Source organism: Cnephaeus nilssonii, assembly GCF_951640355.1.
Source record: "Cnephaeus nilssonii genome assembly, chromosome: 6".
Taxonomy (NCBI): Eukaryota; Metazoa; Chordata; class Mammalia; order Chiroptera; family Vespertilionidae; genus Cnephaeus; species Cnephaeus nilssonii.
In genome coordinates, this window is record NC_137077.1 from 31,568,987 (window position 1) to 31,592,109 (window position 23,123).

A 23,123-nucleotide genomic window follows, 5' to 3' on the forward strand; every position below is an offset into this window, starting at 1 on the left:
AAACATGCCAGGATTTTAGGGGGGAAATCCCCATAGGAGACAAATCTGAGAGTGGTCAATACATATCTGGAATGTAAAGCTATAATCAACCCTTCATGAGATCATTTTGAAGTTAGCAATAAAAACAAAGGAAGTCAAGGATTGATTGGATTGTGGGATACACTAACATTTAGGGTCAGCGAGATAGGTAACTACAGAAAAACGGAGGAGAAATGTAAATTTGGTGTTCCAGAAGCCAAGTCAAGAAAGATTTTCCGAAAGAGTAATCTATTTTTTTAAATGCTGAATTTAGTCATGTGGAAATCATTGGTAACTTCAACAGGGACAATGTCAGTGGGAGTAGATAGTGAGAAAACATAATTGGAGTGAGTGTGATCAATACAGGATGATTGAAATTAAGAAACTGGGGGCATAAAGTGTAGAGCCGTATTTACTGAAAGAAAGCCACTAAAGAGCAACATTGGCATCACCTAGGAGTTTCTTAGAAATGTAGCATTTCAGACTCCATCCCAAATCCACAGCGGCAGGCAGCCTCTAAGATGGAGCCCCATTGCCTCCCAATTCCTCCCAATGCCTCTTTGTGTAAATCCCTCCTCTTAAATAGAACACCAAAGTGATGAGGTACTATTTTTGAGAATAAATTACACAAAGTGTCTGTCTCTGTTTTGCTTACTCTTTCCCATTTCTACCCTCTCTCTGTATCTTGGAGCAAGCAGCTATGTTGTGAGCAGCTCTTTGGAGAGACTCATGGAGCAAAGCACTGATCTTGTCGACCAACAGCAAGCAAAGACAGGAGGCCTGCCAGCAGCCAGCGGAGGGAGCTCGGAAGTGGATTCCTCCCCAAGTCAGCCTGAAGATGACTACAGTCCCGGCCAAGACCTTGACTGCAGCTATGAGAAAGATCCTGAGCCAGAAGTACCTAGCAAGTCTATGTTCAAATAAATGTTTGTTGTTTTAAGCCAATAAGTTGTTTGCTTTTTAAAATTTTTTTATTGATTTCAGAGAGGAAGGGAGAGGGAGAGAATCATCATGATGAGATAGAATCATTGATCGGCTGCCTCTTAAACGCCCCACGCTGGGGATCAAGCCCACAACCCAGGCATGTGCCCTGACCAGGAATCGAACCGTGACCTCCTGGTTCATAGGTAGATGCTCAACCACTGAGCCACACCAGTTGTGCAGTCACTAAGTTTTGAGATAACTTGTTAAAGCAGCAAGGACATAAGCTCTGAGTTAGGATTAAAATTTTAATAAGAGCCGCAAGTAATATGTATTCATTTGAGAAGGGCTGAAGTTAACAGTTGCAATGAGGTGTTCTACAGTAGCTTATGAAGGATGTATGATCAATAAAACTTTATTTAAAAGGCATATACTTGTAAAAATTATAGCATGGTTCTATGCCAAAGAGAAAGAACCAGTAAATAAGGAAAAAACAATGATAAGGGGGCGTGACTGATGTTACATGATAGGAATTTACTTACATTTGATATTTTTAATATTTATCAAGTAAAGGGAATTTTAGATGTTTAAATGCTGAATTTGTATTTACACAAGCCTAAATAAACATTATATACAGCTATTAGTTGTGACAATTTAAGTACTTAAAATATAATTCATTTATAATTTTCACTTAATGAATATAATCTTAAAATTAACTACAGCAGAAGTATAGAGGCTTTGGAGCTCTTCACAGTGATAATTCATTTCATTTAATTTACTTTCCCTGTTGTGAATTAATCAATTAATAAGCACTTATAACATCTACCATGTGACCAGACATTTGCTTGGCACTGTGGGAGACAAAAAAAAAACACAATAAAACAAAACACAATAAAACTTGGTCTCTAAAACACAGCTATCTTTTCTAATTAAGTGTTTATTTGAACAGTAGTGACTATCAGTGAGCATATAGGAGTTAAGGGAAAACTTTTCTCTTTACAGAATAAAGGTAAAAATAATGGTGAGCTTGGCCTTCAAAAATTTGCAGTTGGAAGGGAGGAGAAATGTTTTAGGTAAGGTGAAATGTGTCAAAGTTTGACTAGGACATGCTGAAGGGAGAGAGAGAAAAACAGATTAGGAGATAGAATAGAGGGAAAAGAGATTGAAGGCAGGAAGTTGGGAACTTTACATCAGACTTGAGGGTATCTGGATATGAAACAGCAATGGATATAAAATGAAGTTTTAACAAGTATCATTAAAGAAGTTAGGTGGTAAGAGGTCTTAAACATGATCCTGGAACCCAGGGATAAAGACTTACTCATAAATTTGGATTGATAGCAAACATCTGCATAGGTGTTTTGAGCACTTGCAAATTACTAGCATCTAATTGTGAATAACAAATTAAGTATTATACATACATTTGAGGCTCATTTTGGTTAAAATCTGGGCTATTCCATAACATTAAAAAATGCATATATTAGAATCTTATCTTTCTTCATTTCCTAAGTTCATTAATGTATACTTAATAAAATTAATATAATTATCATTCCTTTGGATATATATGCAGTTGACCCTTGAGCAACAGGGTTTAAACTGTGCAGGTCCACTTGACTGTGGATTTTTTCAGTAAATACCTGTTTGGGAGTCAGAAGATGCAAAGGGTTGATTGTATACACTGATCTATGCCATTTTATATAGTAGACTTGAGTGTCTGTGGATTTTGATAACCATGAGGCATCCTGAAACCAATCCTTCATGGATACCAAGGTAAATTAAGTTTTTGAGGAGTCAATAGTTATATAAGAATTTTCAACAGCCTGGTGTCAGGGGCCCTAATCCCTGCCCTGTTCACGGGTGAACTGTGTGGGTGTGTATATTTATGCACATGCCATATTGTATATATGTATGTGCAAATGTATGTATGTATGTATGTGTATATGAAATATTTGTACGAGCTAAATGATTTTACACATATGTTATGGGCTGAATTTTCACCCTCTCAAATTTTATATCTTGAAGTCCTACCCCTCAGTATCTCAGAATGTGACTATATTTGGAGATGAGGTCTTTAAAAGATAATTAGGGTAAAATGAGGTCCTATGTGTGGGCTCCAATTCGAATAGACTGCTTTCTTTATAAGAAGAAGAGATTAGGCACAAACAACACAGACAGAAGGACAACCATGTGAAGACAGAGGGAAAGACCACCATCTATAAGTCAAGGAAAGAGGCCTCCAGATGAAATTTTTAGACTCCAAAACTGTGAGAAAATAAATTCTGTGGTTTAAGCCATCCAGTTTGTGATATTTTGTTATGGAAACCCTAGAAAATTAATACAAAATGTTTGCTAGTCCGGCTGGTGTGCCCTAGTTGTTGAGAGTCCACCCATAAACCAGGAGGTCCCTGATTCAATTCTGGTCAGGGCACATGTCCGGTTGCAGGCTCAATCCCCAGTAGGAAGGCGTTAAGGAGATAGCCAATCTATGTTTCCCTGTCATTAATGTTTCCATCTGTCTATTCCCCTCCTATCTAAAAATCAATAAAAACTTTTTAAAAAGTTTGCCACATACAGCCACATGTAAATGTTTTTGAGTTTAAGTGAATTGGAGAAAACAAAAGACTGGCAGTGGGAATTAAAAAGACTATTCTAGCTATTATATATGTACTAGAGGCCTGGTGTATGAAATTTGTGCACTGGGAGGGGTGTCCCTTAGCCCAGCCTGCACTCTCTCCAACCTGGGACCCCTCAGGGATATCTGACTTCCGGTTTAGGCCCAATCCCACAGGCCTGCCTGCCTGATTGCCTCAAACCACTTCTGCCTGCCAACCTGATCACCCCCTAGCTGCTCCCCTGTCTGCATGATTAACACCTAACTGCTCCCCTGCCGGCCCAATTGCTCCCAACTGCCCTCCCCTGCTGGCCTGATCTCGCCTCCACTGCCCTTCCCTGCTGGCCTGATCGCCCCTAACTGTCTCTGCCTACCTGATCAACCCCAACTGCCCTCCCCTGCAGGCCTGATCTCGCCCCCAACTGCTCTCCTCTGCTGGCCAATTTGTTTCTGATTGGTTGGTTTCTATGCTAGTCAGTGTCAAAAGCTCTGTCTCCTAGGAAGCCATTGGCTCCTCACATTTCACCCAGATTTGGTTTTAATTAGTTGGTTTCTATGCCAGTCAGCATCTCTGGGCCTATCAATGGGGCCTGATCAGAAAGGCGGGGCTGATCAGCAGCCCCAGTGGAGGCTTTGAGAGAAATTGGAGGCATGGCTGCTGGCCAGGCCCAGAGAGAAAGAGAGAGGCAAGTGCTGATCAACAGCTGCCACAGAGGCTATAGATCAGACCCTGCTTCTCTCTTCAGGCCTCTCTCTGGGCCTGATTCACAGCCCCCTCAGTAGTCAGTGCTGGGTCACTGCACCTGCAGCCACAGCAGTCAGTGCTGGGTTGGACTGACTTCCAGTTGGTTGAGCCTCTGGTTGTTGTGGATGTGACGGACCCAGGGTTTTTATATATTAGGATTATCATATATAGTTTCCAAGGTATAAATATGTAATCATAAGCAGGATATCTAATTTCCAAAAGTTTGTGTCTAAGGCATCACGTATAGTAAACATCTCCATCCTACATATAAACATATGTAACTTGAAGCATGTTTATCTTAAAACCAATTTTTCAGTCCTAAAATATTCAGTTTGATTGGAATTTGTCCCAGGTTACTAAGTAAACACAAATACAACGACTGTGAAAATGGCCAATATATCTAAAATTTTAATTAAATTAAAAATATGTTACATGCATATGTCAGTTCTAAACTAAACTATAAGAATTTATAAAACTTTAAAAACAAGGTCAAGGGTAGTTCTTAATATCAAAAGAAAAATTCAGAAACTGTTGAGGAAAAAATCTTTTACTGAAATAAATAATGTCATCTATTTGTGGTATCCCTCAATTAACTGTACTAAAAACTATTACAACAGGTTTATTTTGTAAATACCGCATGAGGGACTTATTTTGTCCCTCCAAAACATAGATAATGGAAAATTCTGACTTTTAAAGTTCAACCATGTGTAAGTTATTGAAACTGACTTTCAACTAGTTAAAAGCAATTTCTTTTACTCTTTCCTAGTTTTAACCATTTGAACAGTTTTTCCCTAAGCCTTTCCAAAATTAATTTGCTTCTTATTTCAAAGCAAAGTATGGAAAATTCTAGCTCAAAACTAAAATTTTTCAAAGAGTTGAAAAACACACTGAGGCATATTAGTCAATTGTTTTCAGAATATTAGGTAGCTTACAATAAATATAGATACAAATGATATAGCTAGTATTAAATAACTCAACCCCTCAGGAAGCATGTTAATTGCATTAGCATTTAGTTAATGAACATTTAGATAATAATGATCTCCAGCAACACTCTGAAGGGTTCCTTTCTATGTTATAAAGCACAGAGTAAGGAAAACATTTTCCAACAAGTTTATTTAGGCTGAGAAAGATTGTCAAAGCAAGTATGTTTTCACCCGGGGTCAAAGATACACACACATATTCTTTCATCCACTGAACTAATATAAAAGTCTTGGACAGTTTCTGGCATTATTTCATTGAAATAAAAGAAGACTCCTTCCCTTATTAGCCTTCCATGTTTGTTTATTTGTTTGGTCGGTTGGTTTATTTTTGTATTACTTCCTTGACAAATATCAGATTAACTTCTCTAGGTGCTAGGAAATATAGAAATTAAACCTATACACATGCACACACGAAATCCCTGCCCTAGACATGATACAATGAACAGAGAACAGTGAGGAAGATATTCTAGACACCTCATGAAAAGAAGCACTGAACTTGCAAAAGTGTCAAGGAAGATTATTGGTTAAAGTGTCTCTTAAAAATGGTTACTTTCTATACCAAATTATCTTCCATGACCATTTTAGTATCTACTTTCTATGTCTTCTAAGTGTTTGAGAATCACAAAGTGAGCCTCCACTATTTAATGAAACTAGGATTTCTCTTTATTTTATTCAGAGAGAGAGAGAGAGAGAGAGAGGAAGGGAAAGAAAAGAAAAGGGATGGGAGAGATAAAGAGATATCTGTATTCCACTTATTTATGTATTCATTGGTCGCTTCTTGTATGTACCCTGTTCAAACCCACAACCTTGGTGTATCGGGATGATGCTTTAACCAACTGAGCTCCCCAGCTAGGGACAGATTGCCCTTTTAAATCATTTTTTTCAGATTGGTACTTAAAATACTCTGCTCTTACCACACTGACTTTCAGATGGTGGGAGCTCTGTAGGAGCCCAAGATAAAATAAAGTTAAAAAGGACCCCATGGATGGAAATGTGAAGTCACTGAGAGATTTTAAGCAGGAAGGTGACATAGTCTGATGTCTGTTTTAGATCGATCAATTCTGTGGCAAGGAATAGAATCAATTGAAAGAGGGAGAGACTGGAGACAAATAGAGGTGTGACAACTACTACAGTAAATCTAGTGGGAAATGATAATGGCCTAAACTTATCATAAGGGAAAGAGAAGACCTAACAAATTTGGGAGACAGACTTTATGATCAGTTTGATGGGGGGGGGGGGAGAGATTCATGGAAGAAAAAGGAAAAAAATCATAATTTAAGCTTATTTTTTACACAAAGAGGTATTAAATTGTTCAGCATATTTGTTTATTTATTTATTTACTTACGTACTAACTTACTTACTTACTTATCTATTTGAGAGAGAGGAAGAAAAAGAGAAACATCAATTGGTTGCCTTCTGTATGAGCCCTGACCTGGGACTCAACCTGGCAACTGAAGCACCAACCCTGCCCACAACTGGGGCATACACCCTGATTGGGAGTTGAACATCGCAACCTGTAACCTTTCTTGGTATGTGGGATGACGCTCCAACCAACTGAGCCACCCAGCCAGGGTTCAACATAATTTTAAAATAATTTATTATTCTCCTACTGATTTGAAATGTGAGCAACTAATATTTGTTAACTTTTAGTACTATAGTCATTCCTAATTAAGTAAGAAATCATCATAGAATATTTAGACCATTATGCAAATATATACTTCAATTTTCAAAATAGATATATGTATTCAATTTAATGTACAGCCACCTAACATATGTCAAATACTATGTGGAGGACATAAAGAAATAAAAGCGACAGTCCTTGCCTTCATGTTATGTTCAGTTACAAAACTAAGACATGGAAAGTGAAATGAATCAAGCCATGGGATTAGAATCAAATGAATAGGAAATACAGTAATTACCAAAGAAGAGGAAACTTTATTTGAGCTGAAATCATTGGAGAAAAAAAAAATCAGAGGAGGGGGGTTGGTCTTAAATAAAAAAAAAGAAGAATTAGAAAAGATGAGAGAAGTCCAAGAGCTGCAATAACCTTTGCACAATAAATACTCAATAACTGTTTACTGAATGAATGACTGGGTGAACATAAAGTAAGGATCAGAGCAATGAGTGAGTGAAACATCTTAATGAACGAGCCTGCAGTTGTACCCATTTCATATAGTACCAAGACATATTTAGTCAAATATAAAGGTAAAAATGTATACATATCATGTCCTTAAACATATGCACAAGACCTCCTTTATTTCTCCCTCCCTTTGACCATTCCTGGCCAATCAATCACAAGTTTTGTTTTATAACTCCCAGGCTTTCATTTCTTACTACTAGAAGGGTCTCCCTGCCTCCAGTCCTCTGCTAAAAAAATTAATTCTCTATTCAGCTTTCAAGTGTTACTCATTACAAGCATACAATAAATATTCATTCGTTGTAATTAGAGTTTAAAATATTTATTAATTATAGTATACTGTGTGTTAAGGACTGAAAAATAACAAAACTGAACCAGAGAAGTAAGTCTTAACATGGATGGATGGTTGGATGGATGGATGGATGAATCGATGAATGGGTGGATGGATGGATGAAAGAATGAATAAATGCCAGTATGATCTCAACCCTGGCTTTTAGCCTTTCAGTGGTTTTTCAGTACCTCCAGCATATAAGGTCTATAAATATTTCGAGTTGTCTCTTTTTATGTCCTTAAACTAATCATCTGCCATTCCTTGCCTTATAATTAATTCACAATACCAAACTGCTTATATGTTCATGTACACCCTATTTCAACCTTTGCTTTCTGGACTTCCTCCAAGCTGTGTTTGTTTTGTTTGTTTGTTTTTATAATTGCCTGAATTATTATTTCTGTATTCCTCCACCCCCAAAACTTATTCAATTGCTTAGTTGCCTTTCTTCCTTTGGGATTTGATGTAAAGGACTCTAATAAATCATTCTTGGTACCTTCCACCGCTCCTAGATTTAAATGCATTGCCTTTCCTCTGAGTTCTGTTAAATTCTATGCCTAGGTCTATCATATTATATCATGTGTATATCCCATTCTTCCCAAGGAGCATCCTAAAGGCAGGGATTATGTCTTACTCATCTTTAAATCCCCACTCCAAGCATAGGGATTTTTTTTTTAATGCACAGTTCTGTTAAATATATAATGCAGTTTGTTAAAATGTTTGTTGTTGAATAAATGAAGGAATGATTTGTATATTTCAGAAATTAACAGAAATTATCAAACACAGGAGATGATTCTTTCCATGTCAAAAGCTCAAGTTTTAGCACAAAAATCAGTCTATAAGCAAATAGTAATAATAATAAGGAACAAATTAGCTTTTGTACAGGATATATTTTGAACAATAATGGTGTTTTAGATCAACTACCAGTAACACAAAGGTAAAATATGAAATGAAGAGGAAAAAAGAGGCCTAGAGTTTGAGGATAAGAGGAAATAAGAACATGGAGAAGGTAAAGTATCTTCTGTAAAATGTTTTCATACATTGAATGCTTCTTTCATAATATTCCATAATCAATCTCTGTTGTAAATTTTGATTTTAAAAGCAATTCATATCCCCTTGGATATTAAAAATAAATAATATGAATTTTCTATATCCTAACATGATTTCTTTTCATGATCAAGAACCTACTATTTTAATGGCATTAAAGCACCTTAGAACGGTCAAGGTGTTTACTAGAAAAATGTTTCATATAAAAACAAAGTCCTTCATAATGATTGTTTCAAACCACTTTAGACTTATGGAAATCCAAACAAAATGAACTTTGCTATTTTGTAGCAATAAATTCAGATATACTTTATTCCTCATTTCGGGTAGTTAAATCTATAATTCTTCTAAAGCATCTGCAAAACCTAACTTAGATTCAGAACAATTAATATGTTATACACAAGCAAAGGTGAAGGTTATTCTAAATATAGAATCTATAATGCCTTTATAGATTTGCTGAAGTAGTATAAAATAGCTTTACTATTTAAATTTTTTATGAGAAATGCTAATATTTTAGAGTAAACTCATAAAATAATCAATATAAATAATACACATGAATTTTATTTGAGAAGGTAAAATTAATAAATCATCTCTTGCTTGACTATACAGCTATTTTAAAAGATAATTTTATTTTTTTCCAGTCCCCTCATTCCCCCTCCCCTCTGACAGCTGTCAGACTGTTCCATGTATCCATGCCTCTGTTTGTATTTAAAATATGTATTTTAGGTAATTGGTAGTTCTTAACTGATTTGCCACAAGCTCACATTTTTCAGTCATAGATTTTTACAAATAAATAAATACTTATGTCTTTTAATGTGGCATAGCACATGAAAACTTTATCCTACTTAATTTAATAGTTACCTAGTTGGCTAGTAAACTCTTTGAGAAACACCTCTCCAAATGGGAAGACATTTCTACATATAAAAGATAATAGCATTATTGCTTTACGTCTTTGCCCATAAATTGAATGAATTCCAGTACCAGTAAAAAATACCTGGATTAATTATGTAAAAAATTTAAACATCCCTGAAAAGATGACAATGAATCAAAAAAGTCTCCTTTTCCTTCTCTATTCCAGCATTATTGCTAAGGCATCATTTAAGCTATTGCATAATAACTCATTTTAAGCTGCTCGAAGAGAAACATTAATTAAGGAACTGCTTCAATATCCAGATCTATATATTAGACTACTATGTCTTAATTTTGCATCCTTGTCTTATGAGTAAGGAAGTGATACAGAGAAAAGCATCCAAAAAGATTCAGGTATTAGAAAGCAGGGATTTGGAAGAAGGGTGTTTGTAGGAGCCACTTAACACCAAATCAAATGCTATTTCTCTTTTATTTTTCACTTTTAGTATTAAGGTTTAGCAAGCATTTCATTTCTTGACACTATTGCCTTTCTACTTTTCTGTCTATCAGGGTCTTTGATAGACATCCTTCCTCCTGGAGTGTATCCAGAGTCTGTAATCTGCAGTTTGAGAACAGAAAGCTTCCTAAACCACTGTAACAATAAGCCTATGGGATATTGCCAGAAGCCAGTTCCTAGCATGTCATAATTGCAAGAGTTTCATCTAACCCTTGATGGAACTTGGGGACTCAACAAGGGCTGAGTCACATATGTTATCTCCTGCTGGAATAGCTAAAGGCATTTCCCCAAACCTGAAAAGGATGATTGCTTGCTGTCAGACAGCTCAGGGGATCTTAATCTACATGTTATTGCCTACTGTTGGCCAAACATCTGAACAGCTGGAGGTAATTCCCCAATCTGACAATGGATTCTGTAAGAAACCCTACCCTTTGATGTGTATAGCTCCACCTTGCCTTAGGACAATTTGTGTCAATAAAAAGCAAGGGGTCCTGAGACAGGGAGAACTTGGTTTCTTTAGTCAGGCTCCTCTGCCCCCTAAATGCCTTTCAAAATTATGTTTTGTCTCTGGACTCTTATTTAATTTACGCACAGCCCCTTCTCCAGATTGCTGAACCCTTCTAGATACCAGATCAAGACCACTGGCGATAAATGGTGCCCAATATCCGGCGATAGAATATAAATTGGGAATGACTCCTCGCTTAGAGCTTTCTACAAGAATGGTGAATTTTAGACCTCCAGAAATTAACAAATGGTATGGAATGTTCCCTTCCCCCCAAAATGAAAAACAAATATTGCAAATGTCTTAAATGGTCAGGAATATAGTGACCTAGAATATATTCCTGAAATCCTTTTCATTATGACACATTCTAAATTTTCAAAATGGGTTTATACATTTAATAAATAATAGATACATTATACAATAATTAACATCTTTAGAATGCATATACTCATCCTATATGATTTTCATAATCTGTGAAGTGAGTTGGGCAGACATTACTAATGTGTGTGGCTACCTTAAAGATTAAAAGCTAAGGCACAAAGAGAAAAATGACTTGCCCAAGGGCATAGGATAATATGAAATGGGATTGGGATTACCAAGGTCTTCTGATACCTTGTTTCATTTTTTTTCTGAAAGAATTTATTAAATTCAGACAATTAATAGTTTCAAGTTACTTACCACTGATGCTTATTCATAGCTTAACTCAGAGGAGTCAGTTTTGAATGTTTTAAAGCCTGCATTAACCATCTCAGCATTAGAATTTAGAAGCATTATCTCAGGTAAAAATGGTCAAAAAAGGGACAAATGCATAAAATTTAAATTCCATATATTTAGGATAATATGTGCACACAAAATATTTATCATAACAGCACTTAAAACTGACAACATTGTAGACAAATCTAAGTGTACATTAGTAGGAAACACAAATAAAATATGGAACATCCAGCTTAATAAAATATGATGCAGTGTGATTTATGTGTAAAACATATAAAAGGAGAAAAATGGCCACAATATATTTTATATTGATAAATAGAATATACTTTCTTTATTCTCACATACAATATAAATTATGTAGTACATATCATGATTTTTATACATATGTATCACAGGATACAGATTATAACATACAGACATGCTAATATCTTATTTTTACATGTCTATAATTAAATATAAATAGGTATACATACATATTTATATATAAACACATATTTATATCTATATCTAGCACTGGAAAAATAGGTGCCAAATTGTCAACAATAATTACCTGTGGGGAGTTCCATTAAAGGAGTATATGAGTATAGGCAGATAATTTTAGTTTCTGTTTTCTATATTTATGCATTATTTGAGATTGCTGCAGTGAGCAAATGCTATCTTTAATATATTATAAAACATGTGAAGGGTCATTATGAGCTGACTATATAAATAGGATTAAGAAATGTTTAAATATATTATTTGAAAAACAGCCAAAATAAATTAGGGAAATAGTACTGTTTTAATATGTAGGTATAGTACTCCCTGCTTCTGCACTTTCCACTGACTGGAATGGGAATATGGTAGCTGGAGAAGGTATGTAAGACAATGACATGGAAGTCAAAATTATGGAAAACAAGCCGCTCGGCCAGTGTGGTTCAGTGGTTGTCAACCTGTGAAACAGGAGGTCATGGTTTGATTCCCTGTGAGGGCACATGCCTGGGTTGCGGGCTCAATCCCCAGTGTGGGGCATGCAGTAGGCAGCCAGTCAATGATCTGCTATCATCATTGATGTTTCTGTGTCTCTCTCTCCCTTTCCCTTCCTAGCTGAAATCAATAAAAATATATTTAGAGAGAGAGAGAGAAAAAAAACAATCCTGGGACTGAATATCATGGAACTACCATATGAGCAATGAATGCTTGAACTACCATGTGAGTGAGAAACATTCTTCTTCTCATGTTTAACCTAGTATTATTTTGGCCTTTTACAGTAGGTAAAATTAATATAATATGTGGGGGCTAGTGGGGGGATGAGGGCACGTATGTAATAAGTTAATCAATAAAGAAATTAAAAGAAATACAATATGTGATTCCACATGATATTCCAAGAACATGACCTATTCAGTCCTCATGGACAATATGTATCTATTGTAGAGTTAGAAGTAAAATGCTATCTTAGCCTGCTTTATTAAATTTTTCCACTTCCCTACTTTCCTTATCAACCTTATAACTGAGAGAGAATCATTGATCAGCTGCCTTCTGCACTCCCCCTACTGGGGATGGAGCCCCTAACTCTGGCATGTGCCCTTGACTGGATCAAATACGGGACCCTTCAGTCCACAGACCGACGCTCTATCCACTGAGCCAAACCAGCTAGGACTGCAGTTTGCCTCCTAAGGGAGTTTTCTATGGTGAAAGAGAACACGTACTGGAGAATAGAGTCATCCAGTTATCATTAATAGTTACATTTATTCAAATGCAATCATACACTGCTCTTCTTGGCTTGCATTTCAGTTTGATGACCTTAGTGTGAATCTACTATGAAATGAGATTTCATGTTTGCTATGGCAACAAAAATATGAACTTAGAATTCTGAAGACGGAGCTAAACTAGGGCAAATCCATACGGTAATACCACATTTTGAGGCCTCTTGACTGAAAGCTCATAGTGTCATTAGCTAAGCACTATTTTCATTGAACACATTTACATTGTGAAGAACAGGAATGATGCCAAAATGTAAATACTGAGCTAAATGGGTTTATATTAAAATTGAATGGCATTCTTGTGTTCTTAACTTTTAAAAAATCAAATGATGTGGGTTAAAATATTAATCTAGTTACAGTCTAATAAAATGTGATGAATTTATCAAAGAAAGGGCTTTTACTTTTTGTTTGCTGTGTGTGTGCTTTTATTTTGTAGTGGCAGCGTGTGTGTGTGTGTGTGGGGGGGGCTAGATCAAATAATGGTTATTAACAGAGCTCAGATATTACCTCACAGAGCAATACGCTTAAAATATCTATGTTTTATAAATAATATAAGCTTTTATTTTTAAACCTTGTTATGATACTTTGTCACTATAAAGACATATATATCTATCTCCCTTTTCTCAGTGATGAAACTTGTAAAATTATTTTGATTCTATTTTAGCAAAAAAAAAAAGTGTATTGACCTAGAAACATTTCTCCTATGAGAACTGGAGGGTGGCTGTCACCATATAACCCTAGAATGTTTTATATACTTAGTCATTTTTACTTGTTAATCATTTCATCTTCTTAATCCATCAATCTAACTTCCTTCAGATGGGAATTTAAATGATTGGCTGTTCAGGTACCAAAGCAATCCTTTAAAAATATAAATATTTATATAGAAAACAGACTGATGGCTGCCAGAAGGGATGGGAGTTGGGGGACTGGTTGAAAGAGGTGAAGGGATTGAGAAGTACAGGTTGGTAGTTACAAAATAGTCATGGGATGTAAAGTGCAGCATGGGAAATATAGTCATTAATATTGCCATATGATGTTAGGTGGGTACTGAAAATATCGGGGGGAACACTTTGTAAACTATATGGTTATTTAACAACTATGCTGTACACCTGATACTAATACAAAATAATATTGAATGTAAATTGTACTTGAAAAAAATAAAAAGGAACAAAGGAAATAGAAAATTAAAATATACATATTTATAACTAAGTCAGATGTGCCCAATGTCTGATTTATAAGATGGGGGTGAGGGGGATGGGATAAAGGGAAGAGCTGGTCACAATAATTCTCATGCACACAAACGCAGAAGCCTGAGCTATGATTACAACCTGTCCTCTCTGCTTACTTACCCAGAACCTACAGTATGCGAACCTGACAACACATGTTTCCTATCTGGTCAGTTTGATAAAGACGTACCATGTCAGTGGTGTTTAGCTTGTGATGTGGCGACTGTTTCAGCACTGACTGTCAGTGACCTGTGTGTCAGCTGACGCGGTTACCAGAAATTCGCATGCAGCCTCCTAAAATGCCAGACACATGGACCCTTTCCACAAGAGAGATATAATAGGACCCACATGATAGCCCCATTAAACAATGAAACATGTGACATTAACTAAAAACAGGAACGCATCAGCAAATATGCCTGAGGAAGTTTATGGTATTTAACTCCTAAACATTAATTTTATTGTGGTGTATGAGGAATTAATTAACTGAGAGTTTCCTTTTTTATTGAAAGCGGAAATACTGTTCAGAAAAGCAATGAAGAGTAAATACAACATATTTTAAGTTTATTAAGCTTGGCTCATCGACTTCTATTTATTTAAGCTAATCTCATAAGGCAATTAAATATTTCAATCAGTAACTTTATGTGGCCATTTTATTTAGCACATTTCTGAAAAATTAATCAATGTGATAGAATGCAGAATGAGTATATGAATATATTTCTTGTTTCCTACAGCTAAAACAATGATTCCATACATTTTTTAATCACATGATCTTTTCCAACTTGAGCTCTGATAGCCAAGTGGAAAATGACAATAGAAAAGATTAAAAGCTAGTGATTATAATGAAGATAGTTCAGGTTAAGGTTATATCTACATGACATAAGTGTTTCCATCAGCACTGTAATATTTTTCTCTGAACAATTAAGTTTTCCAAGTTAGAGGAAGCTTCATGCAGGTGTGGTAGAACGACTGTTATCCCAGATAAATATAAAACGCAATTCATTGCTGGGTGGGGTTTTAGAAAAGAATCTTCTTATTTTAATAGGATCTGTGTTTTCCCAGCATTCTACTCAGTATTTATCATTTATAAATAATTTAATAAGAGGCACATTGGTAGACCGTTTCATAGAGAATCCTATCTAATCTCTAATGATTTAGTAGAATGGGTGTTATTAATCCCTTTTGCAGATGAGGGAGCTGATGCTCAGTAACTTGTACAAGGACAATCAAAGTAGGATAATGAGGCAAAACTTGATTCCAGACCCATGCTGTCCTTAGACTCTTCCGCCACCCAAAGTGTACTTGAACCAATTTATTTGAAGGCCCACTTACTTTACAATTCAGAATTGGAACCTTGGTTGTTTAGATTTTCAAGTTTATTTCAGGACTGTAATGATTGTTTTCTGATTAAAATGAGCTAGGACCCATAAATATATTTTAAAACTGGGATTTTTATTCTTATATTGTTTAATGATGCACAGCTATATTCCACACTATTTTTCTGATTCTACCATTATATTTCTTAAAGGGAAAATACCTTTATGTCCAACAAAAAGCGTATTATTTTCAGAAACAGATGTTAGCTAAATGTATGATGGTTAAGTACCCCAACCTGTAATTTTGTTTTATTACTTCCCTGTTGAGAACATATTAGCTCTTTTCGTAAGATTCCATAGGTTTTTGTTTTATTTATTTTATCAAGTCACAGTCTAAACAGGAAAATTTATCATCAATACTTTCTATGAATGGATTGATAAAAAGCATTTGAGTTTTTGATACCAACAAATGGTATATATTTACTTGGAACTCAAATCAAGATGGATTAGGCAGTCTCTCATTGACAACTATTAATATCACTCGAAACAACTGACAACCAGAGAAGTCACATGTGGTTGACAATTATGAGAGGAATGAAAATGAAGGCCCACTGAAGAGAGATGTTAGTATTTCCTTCTCTCCCTACCGCTACGCCTTTCCACAGTGTGACTAGGTAGGAAGTAGTTTGCACTACTTATTGCTTCCACCCAGCTCCTCAATCAAACTGACTTGCCATGCCAGGGTGTCAACAAGGGTGCCACTTCCTTTTGCTATTGGCTTCTTAGTTTTAGAGTTTGGCATGATGCTCATTTCAAGGTTGCCATCAACTATGGAGATCTTATTCTATTTTATCAGAAGTGGTATTGTTTTATAACTTTAAGCACTCCGGGTATGAGTATCAAATAGTTAATACACTCACAATTGTAGGAAAGGAAAAATTTCTGCATGCCACATTACAGTCACACTGAACAAATTTAGTATGCCAACTCTGTCAAACGGGAGTGAGGCTGAGGTGTTCTTGACCTTTTCCAAGCCTACAGTTATGCTATTGTTCATACTCAATGTGGTTTTCTCTTCAGCACAATAATTGCTAATGGGACTTATTTCTATAGTTGCTTAAAATTTTTCTTTTTGGAAAACAGAATTAGTCTATATGTATATATTGCAGGTGCAGTCTGAGGCAACTGATGACTTTTAAAAGTGTCTTTTTTCATTTTAGTAACCAAGGTTACCAAAACTATATTGCAACATTTGCTTAATGTGAATAGTAATTCCTTAGGAAAATGGAAAGAAAACAAAGTATAAAAATCTTTATGAATAAAATCTCAGAATTTAGTGTAGTGATAGAACTTAACATTATATTTTTAGAATTTAAATTATTCCTAGAATTTAAACATTTAAAATGTAAATATAGCCCCTAATTATTTATTTTTAAAAGTTGGTGTTTCTTGATGAATTGATCTACCAAAAAAAGAATGATTTGGCAAATAATATTAAATGAATAAATTAAAAATCCAGAGTGAGAGCATAATCTTAAAACATAGGGAACTGAAGTAAAAAAAGGGGGGGGGGGGTGGAAAGATGTACAAACACAGTGTAAAACCCACAAAGGGTACAGTACCGTAAAAGAGTGAATTTTCATAGTCCTGAGTTCAGTTCACTTTTTATTTAGACTTCATAGTTACAATTACTCATCCCAAATTACTTTGTATATTTGAAAAATTATATTCCATTTCTTCAATATTATATAAAGAAAGGTTTAAAGACTAGACATAAATGCTAAATTTTAAAATTCAAAACATCATTTAACAGGAAACATAGATTTGATTTCTATTAATGGTGGATAGAGTTTTGCAAATGTAATAAATACTGAAGCATAGCAAAATGCTAATGGGACAATTTATTAACATATAAATGAACCAAAATCGATTGTTATTTATAAAATGATATTCTGCATAAATATCTAAAGTGATATTATTTCACTAATTGTTTTCACTGGTGTTCTACTTTAATCAATGAAAAATATTTCAATAAACTTGCTTTCCCTATAATCTTTCTAGGCATGGTAACAATGTTTTAGAAGGTATTTAGCTTATAAATTTAGCCCCTTTTTGGAACATACTATTTTTATTTAACACATTATAGTTGACATTTTGGCTATGTAAAGTTTTAAAAAATGAAGTATTTGATTGTTTCTAAAACTAACAATGTACAATTTTGGTTTTGGTAAAAAAGAAAAAAAGAAGTCAAAATAATAGGCATGTAAAGTTAACAAGCAATATAAACCATTATCTTGGTAACTCATCACTTAGAGCAAAAATGCCCTTGTAGTATTTGTAAGAGGACTCATTCGTTATTCATACAATCATTCGATAAATAGTTGAATGTTATAATAAAAGTTTAGATACAACAATAAATAAGATAGAATAAGCACCTGCTCTCATAGAGCTTTTAATTAAAAGGAAAGAGAAAACACAGGGTGGGAACAAGTAGGTGTACAGTTGTGAGGATATGAGTTTATCCTTGTATTACTATTTATCGATTGATTATTGCATTATTAGTACAATATAATTATAAACCTACTTTTTCCCACCCTTGTAAATCCAAGATCCAAAGGAACCCAGCAAAAGAGATCTAACAGGCAAGCTCTCCCTGGTCTGAGTTAAAAGGGGTTCAGAACATCAAGGAGAGTGAACACTCAAAATGCCAGTCCAGAGTTAAGAAAGAGGTTTGGTCTGGGAACTAAAATAAGACTAGGAAAAAAGTAAGCTGTAAACATAGGGTGGAGACAGATAATAGAAGGCCAACTACAACGAATTCATATTAGAAAACTTGGGTTTATCTTAAAAACAACAACAACAATGGAAACTTATTGGAAAGTGTATTCCTATCTTATCTATGTAAAAATAAAAATGAAACCTGAAAATTATAGCATTCACATTTTATGAATACACTGGAAATAGAAGTTATGAAACTTAATTCTAAAGAGTAAATATTGGCTTCAGAAGCATAGAAATAATCTGAGCTCTTTTAAATACCAACATGAACCCCTTTCAATACCTTCTATGTGTTTCCTCTTTAAAATAAATATGCTATATGGGTGATCTCATTTCTTGGTGTGGCAGAAATGTTAAATTGCCTAATTTAATGCCATACCCTCCACCCACTCCCAAATGAGAAAACTCAATGGTACTTACTACATCCAGCCTTGTAGCTGAAGCCTGGAGGCAGGAGGAATCCTTGCTGGGCAGCTGCAGCCAGTGTCCGTTGATCAGGAGGGAATACGGGAATCATCAATGGCGGCAGTTGACCTTGAACCTGCTGAACATGATAAAGAGGATCAAAGAGAAGAAGTTTTGCTGCTCCATGTTTCCACCCTTCTCACTTTATGATAAAAGAAAATCATTTATTCAATTCAATATACTGGCATACAAGCTTGTTAGAACACTGGGCTTGAAGTCTTGCTTTGGCACTACCTTAGGAGAATCAAAATATACAATAATTGAAAGGTGTTATCAAGTTCATTTTCTGACCTGATGAGTAATTTCCCTACATGATATCCTTGAGAATGATGAATGAAGCATTACTCCTTTCACACAATAAGCCTCTTCTCATTGCATTAATATAATGGTTAAAAAAACCATCCCTTAGGTTGAACTAAAATCTCCTCATGTAAATCCTGCCTATTAGGAATAATTCTACTTTCTAAAATAAAACCAACTATTTTATATGTGTTTAATTTTATATGTGATCAGCTCTTCATTACTTGAAGGTAATTCTCATGTTGACACATAATATTGAAAATTTATGATTTTTAAATAAAATAGCTGGAAGAAATCTTAAGTAAGACTTTCCCCTTTCTTTATAGAAGAGGTTACTGGGGCCAAAAGACAACTTAATTGTCCATGGCCATTGAAACTCGGTCTAGAATCCAATCCCTTGAATCCTGCTCTATACATACTTTTCTCTTCATCTATCATTTTTCAAGCTTTAAACCACTCTTCGAATGACATAGCCTCTGCTCTGGTTGCCTTCTTTGGACTACGCCTTAATTAGCTGGTATAACTCTCGGAAATATGGATTTCACATCAGTAAATGAATAATACAGCACAATGGAATAACTATCTTCTTTGAACTGAACAAGAATTTCCAGACCTAATGCTGTCATTTCTGCAGCTATGTCACATTAGTGACTAATGCAGAGGTGGTCATTAACTAAAGTACCTAGGATATGCTTTCCAAATATTTAAGCAAGATCTCCACGGTGAACATGACTATTGTTTAGTGTTTGTCACTGAATATGTGAATGAGAATTTAGGATCATGCTGAAAATCACACATTTGACACTTTATTTTTACTGACTGCTCCACATTATTTTAGTTACTTGGAAAATATTTGATAAACACTTACTCTGCAGAAGAAAATGAACTAGGCAGTAGAGATACAATAGTGAACAAAAAACCAAGGTCCTATGCCCTTGGAGCTCACATTACAGTGGGAAGAATAGTAAAAAGTAAAGCAAATATACAACAGAATTACAAGTTCATCCATTCACTAATACTAACAGCAATTCTGAGGAATCTCTCAGACTTGTTTTCCTTTCTCCCGTAGCACTGCACATTCTTAGGGAGGTTATGATTCTTATAGTTCTTATCACTTATCACATAAAAAGTCCACCCTCAGTTTCTCCTTCATCTTTCACAATAAACCTCTAAGCTCTTTCTGAGATTTTGATTGGTGAGTGTCCCTTTGGGGTTGAGAGTGTGAGAGAGAGGGAGGAAGAACGGGGGGAGAGAATGGGAGAGTTGGAGAGAGAGGGAGGGAGAGATGAGAGAGAGATGAGCACTATAAGAATGAGACTATTTTCAGCAATGATTCCAAATTGGAAATTATTTCTTCTAGCCAATAGAATTTTAAACCTGTCACTGTCATACCTTTTTAGTAAAACTAAAGCCAGCAGTTTTTTGAATGTTTTGGAGAAGAGATAAACCTTATGTAGAAATCAATGAAAAATAATTGACTAAATACTAAAAAAATTAGAGACTGCATATTGAGCAAGAATGTAGGAATAAGTGGCCTAAAACAAGGGATAGACATTGGAAGGCAAAACAGTATGAGGGCCAGTTCAGTGTAAGCAGAGAATGCTGACCAGAATAACACGCAGAGACAAACAAGAAACCTGCCACATTGGTTAAGGATTATCACCAGCAGCTCCATATCCTTTATATTTCATTGTAAGTTATATTTAATATAGTATTTCTCTTCCTTTCTAAGATGACATTGGTTATATGATGTATCATAAATTTAAAAAGAGAATTTTAAAGGGAAGAAGGAAGAAACTTAGAATGAAACATACACACATTTGAGAAAAATAACTACTATAGAATTGCAGAAAGAATAGTTTTTTGTTTTAGTGCAGTAGTTCTCAAACTTGAATGTATGAGTATCACCAGGCAAGCTCTGAAAAAGCCTGTGTTCAGACTGCTTCCCAGACCAATTAAATCTGAATCAGGGGTGAGCCCCAGTCATCAGCATTTTTTTTATTGATTTTTTACAGAGAGGAAGGGAGATGGATAAAGAGCTAGAAACGTCGATGAGAGAGAAACATCGACCAGCTGCCTCCTGCACACCCCATACCGGGGATGTTCCCGCAACCAAGGTACATGCCCTTGACCGGAATCGAACCTGGGACCTTCCAGTCCACAGGACGACACTCTATCCACTGAGCCAAACCGGTTTCGGCGGCATCAGCATTTTTTCAAATTCCCCTGATGACTTCAATGTGCATCCACACTTGAGAAGCACTGTCTTAAAGAATGCTTTCAGTCAGTCAACACATCTTTTTGTCTTCTTCATTTTTGCCTTGAGTTACAAAGCACCTTCACATATATAATTTGCTAAAATGGAGACTCTGCCTGACTTTTATAGGTGCTAGTGCCACATGATAGACCAGATATTAAGCTATATTCTTCACAGAATTCCTTCTGAGTGAGTCTTGTATCTGTATTTTACATGCCCTTCTTGTGAAAAACGAAACAAAAACAACAACAATAAAAAGAAACTTGGATGGTTTAGAAAGTAATGACCAAATCCCTCAGCCTGGTATTCAAGTTTCTTCACAATCTGTCCTCTGTCTATCTTCCTAGGCATTTCTGCTGCCCTACTTCAGATATGCTGTCCTCTTGCCTCAATGGATCATGGAGAGTTCCTTGCATATTCGGTGTTTTTCCATGCTTGAATGCATTCAAAAGTATTTTCTTCTCTGTTTTGAGTGATTTCTCTTTTCCTTTTCTTCTTGGCAACATCCTACTTATTTTTCAAAGGTTTTTGAGATCTACATAATGTCTTTGCCTGTGAAGCACTTCTTTCTTATGGTGCCAATTTCCAGGCAGAAAGAACTGTTACTTCTTTTAACCGCATAAAGCTAATGTAATACTTACTGTATTGAATAATAGTTACTTACATAAGCTGAGTTTCCCTTATGACCTATGAGCTTAATAAGGAAAGAGGTTGTAAATTTATTATTGTACCTTCAGAGCTCAGAACAAGAGGTAAACTATTTGTTCATTGATAATTCATAAATAAAGAAGAAGAATGAATTATATAGTTCTATCTTTCTCATTATATCTTCATGAGCCAACTCCAAATGTCCAAAAAAGGCCTGTGGACAAAAATGTTATTTAATGACCACAAAGGAATTCAATTTCATCAAGAAGAATAACGTGCCAACTATTTGTGCTCCCATTCTTGTTATAGCAAAATGGTCTTAAACATTATGATATATCCATGACTCTTAGAATTACCTATGCATAAAGAAATAAAAAAGTTACCCAGAAATATTAGAAATTTATTACATACTTCTGTAATTCCTGCCTACTATGGTCTAGTAACATGATGCTTTAATGATTATAGCTTTACAGTGTGTTTTAATAAAAGTACTCCGGGATTACTATTTTCTTTTTCAAATATATCTTGGCTTTTATGACATTTATTTTTCCACAGTCATTTTAGAATATGAAATTTCTATTTGGATTCATTAACCTTATGGCTTGATGGCTAACAGCAGATTATATCTTTAAACTTATTTAAATCCTTTCTTGCTTCATATAATTCTTACAGTTTTCTAGGTAATTTTATTATTTTTAAGATTTAAAAAAATATCTCACTTCTATTTTAAATGGACTGTATTATTGTAATATTGTTTAACTGTTCATTGTGTGTACATAAGCCTGTCTATTTTTGTATGACAGTTTTTATCAGATAATTCATTTATAGTCCAATAATTTATAATGTTTTTTTCAGCTAGCAATGTTAGTATTTTAAAGAACAAACTGATGAACAAAATTGGTCCAGAGACATGGAAGCATGGAACAGATGGACAGATCTCAGAGAGAAAGGGAGAGGGGGTGTGAGAAGAGATTTACCAAAGAACTCATATACATAGCCATAGACACAGATAATAGTGAGGTGAAGGCCTGTGG

General features: G+C 35.1%; 1 protein-coding gene across 7 annotated transcripts in view; it reads right to left on the reverse strand.

Annotated features, from left to right (window-relative positions):
* The window catches only part of SOX5 (SRY-box transcription factor 5), a 950,952-nt gene that overhangs the window by 112,150 nt on the left and 815,679 nt on the right, over window positions 1-23,123 (reverse strand). For all 7 annotated transcript variants that reach the window (XM_079773594.1, XM_079773592.1, XM_079773591.1 and 4 more), the window contains one exon: window positions 18,840-18,960. In XM_079773594.1, coding sequence (XP_079629720.1) covers window positions 18,840-18,960 — 121 coding nt within the window. The remainder of the gene's footprint in view (window positions 1-18,839; window positions 18,961-23,123) is intronic.